Source organism: Piliocolobus tephrosceles, chromosome 4 (genome assembly GCF_002776525.5).
Source record: "Piliocolobus tephrosceles isolate RC106 chromosome 4, ASM277652v3, whole genome shotgun sequence".
NCBI lineage: Eukaryota > Metazoa > Chordata > Mammalia > Primates > Cercopithecidae > Piliocolobus > Piliocolobus tephrosceles.
The window spans coordinates 47,797,893-47,811,409 of NC_045437.1; the positions used below are offsets into that span (position 1 = coordinate 47,797,893).

General features: G+C 38.4%; 1 protein-coding gene across 1 annotated transcript in view; it reads right to left on the reverse strand.

Moving 5' to 3' along the window:
- FCHO2 (FCH and mu domain containing endocytic adaptor 2) overlaps positions 1-13,517 on the reverse strand; it is a 136,818-nt gene that overhangs the window by 103,548 nt on the left and 19,753 nt on the right. The window contains exons 3-5 of the mRNA XM_023207961.1: positions 3,741-3,815; positions 2,304-2,445; positions 2,059-2,211 (exon numbers count right to left, since the gene is read on the reverse strand). Coding sequence (XP_023063729.1) covers positions 2,059-2,211; positions 2,304-2,445; positions 3,741-3,815 — 370 coding nt within the window. The remainder of the gene's footprint in view (positions 1-2,058; positions 2,212-2,303; positions 2,446-3,740; positions 3,816-13,517) is intronic.

A 13,517-nucleotide genomic window follows, 5' to 3' on the forward strand; every position in this document is an offset into this window, starting at 1 on the left:
ATCAGTACTGCTGAACATTCATAGAATAAAACATAAATGGTACCTCCTAGAACTGTGTTATGCTTTATGCTTTATGCTCACCCATCCCCAAGCAGTTTTCAGGTTATCTCCTGCCACCCCTCCAAGGCCCCAATTTCATTTCAGTCTTATGAAGGTAATTTTTAATTACTTGCCTGCAAGAATATTGTAGATACGGCCAAAATCGTCATGAAATGGTTCTTTGGCTTGATTTCAAGTCAGGATTGTGTCTCTGTATCTGTGTCCCTAAATCCCCAACTTCCAATAAGGCTTTAGTTCTTATCAGCAACCCAAGAGCCTTCTTTTCTCCCCATCTATAGTTTTAGGCAATGAGTCAGCCTCTTTGTACCTCATCCCAAGAGGGGAGCTTTTAGTCCCTTTTGCCACATAAGAGCCAAATTCCACTGCCCACTTTAGGACTTTTGAGTTCAACAGCTTGCATAATCAATCTCTATATGCCATTTTGGATTTCTCTTCTATTCTGGTCCACAGAGATAAAATTTATTCTTTTTGGACCCTGTTATTTTGTTGTCCCTTTTTATATTTTATTCATAATTGCTATGTCTGAAGCAGAGGGTGTTTTCAAACCATGAATTTACTGTGTCTCATTTTTACCCCTCTCAATTTTTATTATACAAATCCAATTTTTATTTACTATATAAACAATATATTGCTCCAAATTCATTTTTTTCATCTGTGACACAGTCCCCAGAAGGTCCTGAGATCATGTGCCTTACTGCTCCAAATTCTAAATCACCTATTTTCATTTTTCCACATTCCCTTCTAGTTTTTTGCCCATGTATGGTCATATATCATATTTCATTGGTTAGTTGTTTAAAATATTTTGGACCTCAGGTATATAGAAACGGATTAATTACATTATCACAAGTCTTTAACAGCCCCTCTTAATTATATGATATTAATTTCTGAGTTGATTTGGTTACCCAGACTTGTAACAGAAGGCTTTCTATCACCATCTATTGTTAAAAATTAACTCTATTATCAAACTTCAATGCTAAACTATTATTCCGTTTAACAGCTTCATCAAAAATAAAGTATCTGTGCATTTAAACTTATGTAAAAGTATATAAATACACAGCCCTTTTACAGTCATAATCAAACTATTGGTACACTTTGGTTTTCTTTTTTTACCGGATATTTCAAATGTTTTACAAAGCTTTCAAAATTATTGCTCCACATGGCTCATTCTTAAGTGAGATATACCACATCAAATAAGTAAATGGTTAAACTGTTTTGAAAGGAGAAAAAAAAGAGCTACTTTCCATTAAAACATAAATGGAAGAAAAGGTTGTGGTTTACCACAATGCTACATAAATGTGCTCAAAGTCAGCAATAAATCACCACAAGTTTAAAGATTATGTGCAAGTACCTATATCTTTCTAAATATACCAAAATCTTGTTTCAAAACAATTTTACCTCATGGTTAAATTTTACACAAAGTAATTACCCCATCAATTATGTTACTACAAAAATATCCTGAAAATGTGTCACTAACATTTAAAAAAAATCATTGTTTTTTTGTTGGGTGTAGTTGTTCATGCCTGTAATCTCAGCACTTGGGGAGGCCAAGGCAGGCAGATCACCTGAGGTCAGGAGTTTCAGACCAGCCTGACCAACATGGAGAAACCCTATCTCTACTAAAAATACAAAACTAACTGGATGTGGTGTCATGAGCCTGTAATCCCAGCTACTTGGGAGGCTGAGGCAGGAAAATCACTTGAACCCAGGAGCCAGAGGCTGCAGTGAGCCAAGATCGTGCCACTGCACTCAGTCGAGGCAATGAGAGCAAAACTCCGTATCAAATCAATCATTGTTTTTTATGTGCTTGCTAACCTATTGACCACAGACAACATACTTGACAAATCTCTTGTGTTTTACTTGGGTAAATCACTAGGACTGTAAGGCACAGTGTCTTCATCTTTAAAATAAGATAATTTTGAGTTTGATCTAAATATTAAGTGCAATTTTGTATGTCAAGGTGCTTTGAAACCACAGATACGTTATTTTTATCATGATTACCTTTTCTATTTCTCTTTGTGTAGCTCCTTCTTTTTTCAAACGCTCCTGTTCTACACACTTGGCATTGTAATTTTCCTTGGATTTCTGGAGGGCCTGAGTTATGCTCTGAATGGTTTGGACAGCTTCCAGAGTTCCTGCAACTTCTTCTTTAGTCTGTTTAGTATGAAACGATTCATCAAAATGACTGAACTGTAAAGTATTCAATATGTGACCAATCAATTCTTTAACAAGAAAAAAACTGATACCTTTTTATGAGATTTTACTTGTTCTTCTCCATACTTCTGAACTTCCTTTATTAATTCTTGCAATTTTCTAACAAGATCCAAGTGACAATTTGCCAATTTCTCTGTAGATGTTTTGAATACATCCCATACTGGTGCAAATGTTCTAAGAAAATAAAAATATGGGAATAACTTATTAAAAGTAAAAAAGAAAATTAAGATTCTAATAAGGAACCAATGGAAACAATAGTGGTATATATGGCAACTTTATTTAGGCAAAAAATGAAACTTAAATACTGAATAAAATGACTGACATACTGACCTTGAATTTTTTTTTTTTTTTTTTGAGACGGAGTCTCGCTCTCGCTCTGTCGCCCAGGCTGGAGTGCAGTGGCCGGATCTCAGCTCACTGCAAGCTCCGCCTCCCGGGTTTACGCCATTCTCCTGCCTCAGCCTCCCGAGTAGCTGGGACTACAGGCGCCCGCCACCTCGCCCGGCTAGTTTTTTGTATTTTTTAGTAGAGACAGGGTTTCACAGTGTTAGCCAGGATGGTCTCGATCTCCTGACCTCGTGATCCGCCCGTCTCGGCCTCCCAAAGTGCTGGGATTACAGGCTTGAGCCACCGCGCCCGGCGACCTTGAATTTTTTTATCATTGGTTATTTAAATTTGGTGTTTTTATCATTGGTTATATTTTTGGACCTCAGGAATATAGAAATGGGTAAATTACACTATCACAACTCTTACTCCTCTTAATTATATTAATTTCTGAGTTGATTTAGTTGTTTAAACTTGTATCAGAAGCCTATCACTGTTTATTGTTAAAAATTAACTGTTATCAAACTTCAATTTAAAACAAGTATTCTATTTAAAATGCTTCATCAAAAATAAAGTTTCTGTGAATTTAAACACTCAAAAGTCCAATTTTTAGATAATTATTCTTTCCATAATTGTTATGGCAATGAGCACATCTCATTTTAAATGTATTAATTATTTTCATTTTTCAAGGAACACATACAAATTTTTTAAAGGAAGATTTAATGACAGGCTATAAAATCACAGGAGACATTTTTAATGCATCTTAATCATTTCAATAAAGTTTATCTTAAGTGAGTTTTTAAAGATCACTGTTACACTGCCTCAGAATTTCAATGAACTTAACAGCCAACCAGAATAAATACACTGCATGTGCATAAGATAACATTTATAACCTCAAACACTATTGAATAAGTAGTTTTTAAAAAGGGAAAAAATAAATTTCATTTACTTTTGACTACATTGACTGATTCAGCAAGTTCAATTATATTTTCTATCAAGTGAAGAATATATTAATATTCACAGATACTTTAAAAATAAGCATATATTTCACTATGCTTTTGAACTGTTATGTCCTCAATAGGAACCTAGAATCCTCAAGAACTTTGCCTAAATGAACACTGAAAAAGAGGAAGAAATTAACTCACCCAAGTTGTGAATAATTGCTTGCAGATTTTGCTAGTTTTGTCATTGACCTGGAGTATGCCTCCTCTATGGTAGCTCTGTTAAATCAAATATCCACATCATAATATCTCTTGTTGAGTGACCAAAAACAGCAAAGTTATCAAAATACAATTAAAAATGCAAAAACAAAAAGATACCTCAAAAATTACATGTTAAAAATAAGTACATATATGTAGTCATGAATTTCTGGCCTATCTTTAACTGTCCTTTCTGGTACAGAACTAAAATAATTTATATCACACACACAAATTTTTTTGAGACAGAGTCTTGCTCTGTCACTCAGGCTGGAGTATAGTGGTACGATCATAGCTCACCGCAGCCTTGACCTCCTAGGCTTAAGCAATCCTCCCACCTCAGCCTCCTGAGTAGCTGGCACTACAAGCATGCCCCACAACACCCAGCTAATTTTTGTATTTTTTTGTAGAGATGGGGTCTCGCTATGTTGCCCAGGTTGATCTGGAATTCCAGGGCTCAAGCAATCCTCCCACCTCAGCCTCCCAAAGTGCTGAGATCATAGGTATGAGCCACCATACTCAGCCACAGAAAAAATTTTAATGGAGTCACAACTCTTTTTATCTTTAGTACCAATGCTTATCTGAACAGGAAATATAAGAGTGCTACTTCCTGTATTCTCTCTTTTCTCTGTAAGCTGATTCACTGTGATAACTGTGTCATTTGTATTTAATACTTCCTTGTTGTACTTAGTTTTATTATTCTTCAACACTGGGATGCACATTTAATAGAACAAGAGATTAATGACAGTCATTTGCACAAAATTAAATATGATACATCAAGTCTGAAATCCTGAACTTCATTCATAGCTTAATTTATTTTGTGATTAGATCTAAAATATTAGCAAATATTTCACACTAGAATACTATGTTTTATATAACTACCGTTTAGCATATGAGATTTTATTGTGTAAAAAACATCCATAGCCATTAAATATAGAATTCTAAAAGATACAAATTATCCTATAGACATGTCACCTATAAATACAGAATATACATTTTGTATGGCCTCCTTTTTTTTGTTCTATTTTTGAGACGGAGTCTGGCTCTGTCACCCAGGCTGGAGTACGGTGGTGCGATCTTGGCTCACTGTAACCTCCACCTCCCGGATTCAAGTGATTCTCCTGCCTCAGCCTCCTGAGTAGCTGGGACTACAGGCACCTGCCACCATGCCCAGCTAATTTTTGTATTTTTAGTAGAGACAGGATTTCACTACATTGGTCAGGCTGGTCTCAAACTCCTGACCTTGTGATCCGCCCCACTTGCCCTCCCAAAGTGCTGGGATTACAGGCATGAGCCACCGCGCCCAGCCTGTATGGCCTTCTTAACACTATAAAACTTAGAGTTTTACCTTTCGCCTGGCTCTTCTCAATGTATGCTACCCTTAATAGAGGAACATTCTACAACCACCATTATCCCTCCATTTACTTTGACTGGTCCAACTAACTTTCTGCTTCTAATTTCTAAATCCAGATCTTCACACTGCTCTTGCACTAACCCATCTGTTCAATATCTAACTACCCCAAACATAATTAAGATATTTGAACCACCTCAAACTCAGAATATCTAAACTCATCTCCAAACTCTTCCCCAACCGAATCTGCACAAAAACCAGCTCTCTAACAAAAACAAAATATTAACTGTAACTGCCTCTCACTGATGGTACTGTGACTCTTTCCTGTTCCTTTAAGCTCTTCTGTCATTTCAAAATACTATTACTACAAGAGTAATATTTTGTTCATCCAAAAAAGTTAATATTTATTAGTATATCAATGGGTAAGTTTAACAGGAAGGTAAAGAGGTTCAATTTCCAGTACAGATTAAACATCCCTCATCAGCCAGGCACGGTGGTTCACGCCTGTAATCCCAGCACTTTGGGAGGCTGAGGCCGGCGGATCACCTGAGGTCAGGAGTTCAAGACCAGCCTGGCCAACATGGTGAAACCCCATCTCTAATAAAAATACAAAAATTAGCTGGGCATGGTGGTGGGTGCCTATAATCCCAGCTACTTGGGAGGCTGAGGCAGAAGACTCGCTTGAATCCAGGAGGCAGAGGCTGCAGTGAGACAAGATCATGCCACTGCACTCCAGCCTGGGCAACAAGAGCGAAACTCTGCCTCAAATAAATAAATAAACAAACAAGCATCTCTAATCAAAATATCAGAAATTCTCCAAAATCTATATATTTTTTGAGGACCAACATGATGCCAAAAGCAGAAAATTCCACACCTGACCTCGTGATAGGTCATGGTCAAAATTCAGTCAAAACTTTGTTTCATGTAGAAAAATTATTAAAATAGGCCAGGTGTGGTGGCTCACGCCTGTAATCCCAGCACTTTGGGAGGCCGAGGTGGGTGGATCATGAGGTCAGGAGATGGAGACCATCCTGGCTAACGCGGTGAAACCCCGTCTCTACTAAAAATACAAAAAAAATTAGCTGGGCTTGGTGGCACACACCTGTAATCCCAGCTACTCAGGAGGCTGAGGCAGGAGAATGGTGTGAACTTGGGAGGCAGAGGTTGCAGTGGGCCAAGATCATGCCACTGCACTCCAGTCTGGGTGACAGAGTGAGACTCTGTCTCAAAAAAAAAAAAAAGAAGAAAAAGAAAAATAGTTAAAACATTGTATAAACATTTAAAATATTGTATAAAATTACCTTCAGGCTGTGAGTATATGGTGTGTAGAAAACAAACAAATTCCAAGTTTAGACTTGGGTCTCACCCCCAAGATTACTTGTTATATATATGCAAATACTCCAAAATCTGAAAAAATCCTAATTCTAAAAGACTTCTGGTACTAAGCATTTCAGATAAGGGATACTTAACCTGTAATAGCGAATCAGATTATTAATACAAAAACTTTTCTCACTGAGGAAAATTTAGAAAACATGATAAGTTGAGGGTGGAGGCAAGGTAACTGAAAAGCATTAGAAAACTTAAGGGGCAGTTAAGAATAAAGATCCAAGAGAAGGGTATCCAGACAAGTCAGTCAGGTATGTGGGGCAACTTCTTCCTGGAGGGTATCCAAAAGAGGTCACTGATCAGTTGAGAAGTGAAACAGAGCTTTTCTCAGCCTCACAGGGTAAGGGAGACAAAAATAAAAGAGTTCAGGTCCACTAAAGGTAGAGCGCATAGAAAAATCCCATGCCCTTCAAGTAGAGACTCCAAAAGAAGAATTTCAGTACAGAACTGGAAATAATTTTAAGAAGTGGAAGAAAGCATACCAAATTTGCAAAAAAAAAAGGCAAATTACAGATCTAGAAAATACAACCACCAAATTAATATCTCCTTGGATGGGGTTTAGCAGCTGATTTGATATCCTATATCGAGATTTATACCATAAAAGGGAGATGGGAAAAAAAGGAATATTAAAAAAATAAAGAGATTTAGTTAATTAAAAGATAGATGAGAATAATTTATCCAACATTAAAGTTCGGAAAGACAAAAAAGAATGCGAAGAGATGTAAAGGACAAAGCAAGAAAAGTCCAATAAATGAGTAAAGAGAAAGAATGAGTTAGAGAAAATATTTGAGGAAATAATAACAGGGAATTTTCCAAAACTGATAAAAGATATCAAACCACAGATCCAAGTAGCCCAACAAACTTTAAGAGGATAAATTGTTTAAAAACAATGACAGCAGGGCGCGGTGGCTCAAGCCTGTAATCCCAGCACTTTGGGAGGCCGAGACGGGCGGATCACGAGGTCAGGAGATCGAGACCATCCTGGCTAACATGGTGAAACCCCGTCTCTATTAAAAAAATACAAAAAACTAGCCGGGCGAGGTGGCGGGCGCCTGTAGTCCCAGCTACTCGGGAGGCTGAGGCAGGAGAATGGCGTAAACCCGGGAGGCGGAGCTTGCAGTGAGCTGAGATCCGGCCACTGCACTCCAGCCCGGGCGACAGAGCGAGACTCCGTCTCAAAAAAAAATAAAAAAATAAAAAAATAAAAAATAAAACAATTACATCTGGTCCTAGTCACATTATAGTAAAAACTGCTGAAAATTAAAAAGAGAAAGAACAAAATAAAGAAATCTTAAAAGCAACCAAACTCTTCCCCACCAAATGTTACCGTCAAAGAACCAGTAACTAGACCAATAGCTAACATCTCAACTGTAGATAATAGAACGATCTTCAAAAAAAATTAATTAAAAAAAAATCTACCAACTGGAATTCTATACCCAGCAAAAATATAAATGAAAGCAAATCCTTAATAAAATAACAGATCTAGGTTATTATCACCAATGGCCACTAACATCATAAAACAGTTATATTTGGATAATATATGACTCTGGTGGAAGTACACATCACCACCTAGAGGCGGGCGCGGTGGCTCATGCCTGTAATCCTAGCACTTTGGGAGGCTGAGGCGGGTGGATCACCTGAGGTCAGGAGTCTGAGATCAGCCTGACCAACATGGTGAAACCCTGCCTCTATATTCCAGGATATGGGGCCCTATTAGAACAAATAATCTGGTTTCTTCAACAACAAAAGGTAAGGAGGTGGGTGGCTATAGATTAAGAGACTCAAAAGGCATATCAACCAAGTGTAACATATAGAAATCAGGCCAGGTGCAAGAGCCCATGCCTGTAATCCCGACTCTTTGGGAGGCTGAGGCAGAAGGATCGCTTGAGTTCAGGTGTTTCAGACCAGCCTGGGCAACCTGGTGAACCCTCATCTCTACAAAAACAAAATACAAAAATTAGCTGGGCATGGTGGTACATCCCTATAGCCCAAGCTACTTGGGAGGTTGGGGTGGGAGGATCATTTGAGACCAGGAGGTCAAGGCTACAGCCTGGATGACAGAGTGAGACCCTGTCTCAAAAATAATAACAATAATAATAAATTTTTGGCAATAAACCTTAAAGTTGGGATAAAATTAAGACATTCAGAGAAAAATAAAACTTTTCAAACTCACAGAACTAAAAAATCTGAATGGTCCTGTAATGATTAAAGAAATTAAATATGTAATTTAAAACCTTCCTACAAAGACAATTTCAAGCCCAGATGGCTTTACCAGAAAACTCTATTAAGTACATAAGGAAAAAACAATAATCTTGCAAAAATTTTTGCAGAAAATACAGTAATAGGATATACTCCCCAATTCATTTTATGAAGCCAACAAACTTTGATACCAAAACCTAACAAGGTCACTTAGAGAAAGAAAATGTTCAGGCCAATCTCACTCACAAGTATGGATGTAAAAATTGCACACAAAATAGCAGCAAATTGATCCACTAACATATAAAATGAATAACCACATCTCCACCAAATTGTGTTTAGACCAAGAATGGGGAATTGATTTAACACCCAAATTTCAATAATTCACATAATTGACACGTTGTGAGGAGAGAAAAAGAAAAACATATCCCATTACTCACCAGAGAAATGCAAATTAAGGTCACAATGAGATAGATACTACTATTATCAAAAAAGCTAAAATTAAAAGACTGACAATACCAAGAGCTGATAAGAACATAAGGCAACTGGAACTCTCGATGGAAGGTGGTGTGAACTGATACAGCCACCTTGGAAAATTCTTCGGTATTAGTCACTCGAGTTGAACATCTATATACTTTATGGCCTCACAATTCCACTCCAGAGTATATACACAATATAAATGTATATATATGCATACCAGGACATATGTGTAGAACTATTCAAGGCAACATTACTTGGTAATAGTAAAAAAACTGAAAACAGCAAAACATCTAGAAGAGTCAACAAAATACTGAAGGAGCAGAACAAAAGTGGAGGACTGATACTACTCAACTTCAAGACCTATTATGAAACTACAATAAATCAGGCAGGGAACAGTGGCTCATGCCTGTAAAATCCCAGCACTTTGGGATGCAGAGGTGGGCAGATCATTTGAGCACAGGAGTTTGAGACCAGCCTCGGCAACATGGTGAAACCTGTCTCTACAAAAAAAAAAAATAGGTACTGTCACTTTGAAAGACACTGGGTATGGTGGCATATGTGTACAGTCCCAACTATTCAGTAGACTGAGGGGGAAGAACTGATTGAGCCCAAGGGGTGGACGCTGCACTGCACTCCAGCCTGGGAGACAGAACGAGACCCTGTCTCAAAAAAAATAAATAAATAAAAAGAAAAAAAATAAAGCTAGGGGAGGGACAGCATGAGGAGAAATATCTAACGTAGATGACAGGTTGATGGGTGCAGCAAACCACCATGGCATATGTATACCTATGGAACAAACCTGTACATTCTGCACATGTATCCCAGAACTTAAAAGTATTAAAAAAAAAAAAAAACAGGTCGGGCATGGTGGCTCACGCCTGTAATCCCAACACTTTGGGAGGTTGAGGCGGGTGGATCACGAGGTCAAGAGATCGAGACCATCCTGGCCAACATGGCGAAACCCCGTCTCTATTAAAAATACAAAAATTAGCTAGACGTCGTGGCATGTGCCTGTAAGTCCCAGCTACTCAGGAAGCTGAGGCAGGAGAATCACTTGAACCCAGGAGGCGGAGGTTGCAGTGAGCCAAGACAGCACCACTGTACTCCAGCCTGGTGACAGAGAATCCATCTCAAAAAAAAAAAAAAAAAAATAGCTACAATAAATCAAAGGAGTGTGCTACTGGCCAAAAAATAGACAAATATATCAATGGAACAGAATATAAGGCCCGGAAATAGACTCACATAATACAGTAAACTGATTTCTGACAAAAGAGCAAATGTGTTAAACTGATCTTTGATAAAAGAGCAAATGCAATACAATGGAACAAAGATAGTATTCTCAATAAATGGTACTGGAACAACTGGACACTCACATGCAAAAAAAAAAAAAAAAAAAAAATGGATCCAGACACAGACCTTCCACCCTTCACAAAAATTAACTCAAAATGTATTACAGACCTAAATGTAAACCATAAAACTACAAAACCCCTAGAAGACAACATAGGAGAAAACCTAGACAACATTGGGTATGATGACTTTTTAGAACAATATGTAAATGCATTCCAATATCTAAAGGCACTGCAATACACCAGACCTTGGCTATGGTGATGACTTTTTAGACACAATATCTAAAGGCACTGCAATACCAAAGGTATTCCAAACGCAAAATCCATGAAATAAATAATGGATATGCTGGACTTCCTTAAAATTAAATACTTCTGTTCTTTGAAAGACAATGTCAAGAGAATGAGAAAACAAACCACAGACTGTGAAAAAATATTTGCAAATGACACATCTGATAAACGATCGTTATCCAAAATACACAAAAAACTCTTAAAACCCAATAAGGGGGCAGCTGACAAGATGGCTGAATAGGAACAGCTCCAGTCTGCAGCTCCCAGCGGGATCAATGCAGAAGGCAGGTGATTTCTGCATTTCCAACTGAGGTACCCGGCTCATCTCACTGGGGTTGGTTAAACAGTGGGTGCAGCCCACAGAGAGCCAGCAGAAGCAGGATGGGGCATCGCCTCATCCAGGAAGCACAAAGCATTGAGGAACTCCCTCCCCTAGCCAAGGGAAGCCATGAGGGACTGTGCTCTGAGGAATGGTGCATTCTAGCCCAGATACTACACTTTTCCCATGGTCTCCGCAACCCGCAGACCAGGAGATTCCCTCGGGTGCCTACACCAGCAGGGCCCCGGGTTTCAAGTACAAAGGACCACAACCCCTCACCAGCAAGAGAACAAAACTGGATGGAGAATAAGTTTGACAAACTGACAGAAGTAGGCTTCAGAAGGTGGGTAATAACAAACTCCCCTAAGCTAAGGGAGCATGTTCTAACCCAATGCAAGGAAGCTAAGTACCTTGAAAAAAGGTTAGAGGAATTGCTAACTAGAATAACCAGTTTAGAGAAGAACATAAATGATCTGATGGAGCTGAAAAACACAGCAAGAGAACTTTGTGAAGCATACACAAGTATCAACAGCCAAATTGATCAAGTGGAAGAAAGAATATCACAGACTGAAGATCAACTTAATGAAGTAAGGCATGAAGACAAGAATTAGAGAAAAAAGAATAAAAAGGAATGAACAAAGCCTCCAAGAAACATGGGACTATGCGAAAAGACCAAACCTACATTTGATTGGTGTACCTGAAAGTGATGGGGAGAATGGAACCAAGTTGGAAAACACTCTTCAGGATATTATCTGGGAGAACTCCCCCAACCTAGCAAGACAGGCCAACATTCAAATTCAGGAAATACAGAGACCACCACAAAGATACTCCTCAAGAAGAGCAACCCCAAGACACATAATTGTCAGATTCACCAAGGTTGAAATGAAGGAAAAAATGTTAAGGGCAGCCAGAGAGAAAGGTCGGGTTACCCACAAAGGGAAGCCCACCAGACTAACAGCATGTATCTCTGCAGAAACCCCACAAGCCAGAAGAGAGTGGGAGCCAATTTTCAACATTCTTAAAGAGAAGACTTTTCAGCCCAGAATTTCACATCCAGCCAAACTAAGCTTCATAAGCAAAGGAGAAATAAAATCCTTTATAAACAAGCAAATGCTGAGCATTTCATCACCACCAGGCCAGCCTTACAAGAGCTCCTGAAGGAAGCGCTAAACATGGAAAGGAACAACCAGTACCAGCAACTACAAAAACATGCCAAATTGTAAAGACCATCGACATTATGAAGAAACTGCATCAACTAATGGGGAAAATAACCAGCCAGCATCACAGTGACAGGAGCAAATTCACACATAACAATATTAACCTTAAATGTAAACAGGCTAACTGCTTCAATTAAAAGACACAGACTCGCAAATTGGACAGACTCACGACTCACTGATGTGCTGTATTCAGGAGACCCATCTCACGTGCAAAGACACACATAGGCACAAAATAAAGGGATGAAGGAATATTTACCAAGCAAATGGAAAGCAAAAATAAGCAGGGGTTGCAATCCTAGTCTCTGATAAAACAGACTTTAAATCAACAAAGATCAAAAGAGACAAAGGCCATTACATAATGGTAAAGGGATCAATGCATCAGGATGAGCTAACTATCCTAAATATATATGCAGCTAATACAGGAGCACCCGGATTCATAAAGCAAGTGCTTAGAGACCCACAAAGAGACTTAGACTCCCACACAATAATATTGGGAGACTTTAACACCCCACTGTCAATATTAGACGGATCAACGAGACAGAAAATTAACAAGGATATTCAGGACTTGAACTCAGCTCTGGACCAAGCGGACCTAATAGACATCTACAGAACCCTTCACCCCAAATCAACAGAATATACATTCTTCTCAGCACCACATCACAGTTATTCTAAAACTGACCATATAATTAGAAGTAAAACACTCCTCAGCAAATGCAAAAGAAGGGAAATCATAACAAACAGTCTCTCAGACCACAGTGCAATCAAATTATAACTCAGGATTAAGGAACTCACTCAAAACTGCACAACTACAGGGAAATTGAACAACCTGCTCCAGAATCACTACTGCATAAATAATGAAATTAAGGCAGAAATAAGTTCTTTGAAACCAATGAGAACAAAGACACAATGTACCAGAATCTCTGGGACACAGCTGAAACAGTGTTTAGAGGGAAATTTATAGCACTAAATGCCCGCAAGAGAAAGCAGGAAAGATCTAAAATTGACACCCTACCATCACAATTAAAAGAACTGGAGAAGCAAGAGCAAACAAATTCAAAAGCTAGCAGAAGACAAGAAATAACTAAGATCAGAGCAGAACTGAAGGAGATAGAGACACGAAAAACCCTTCAAAAAAATAAATGA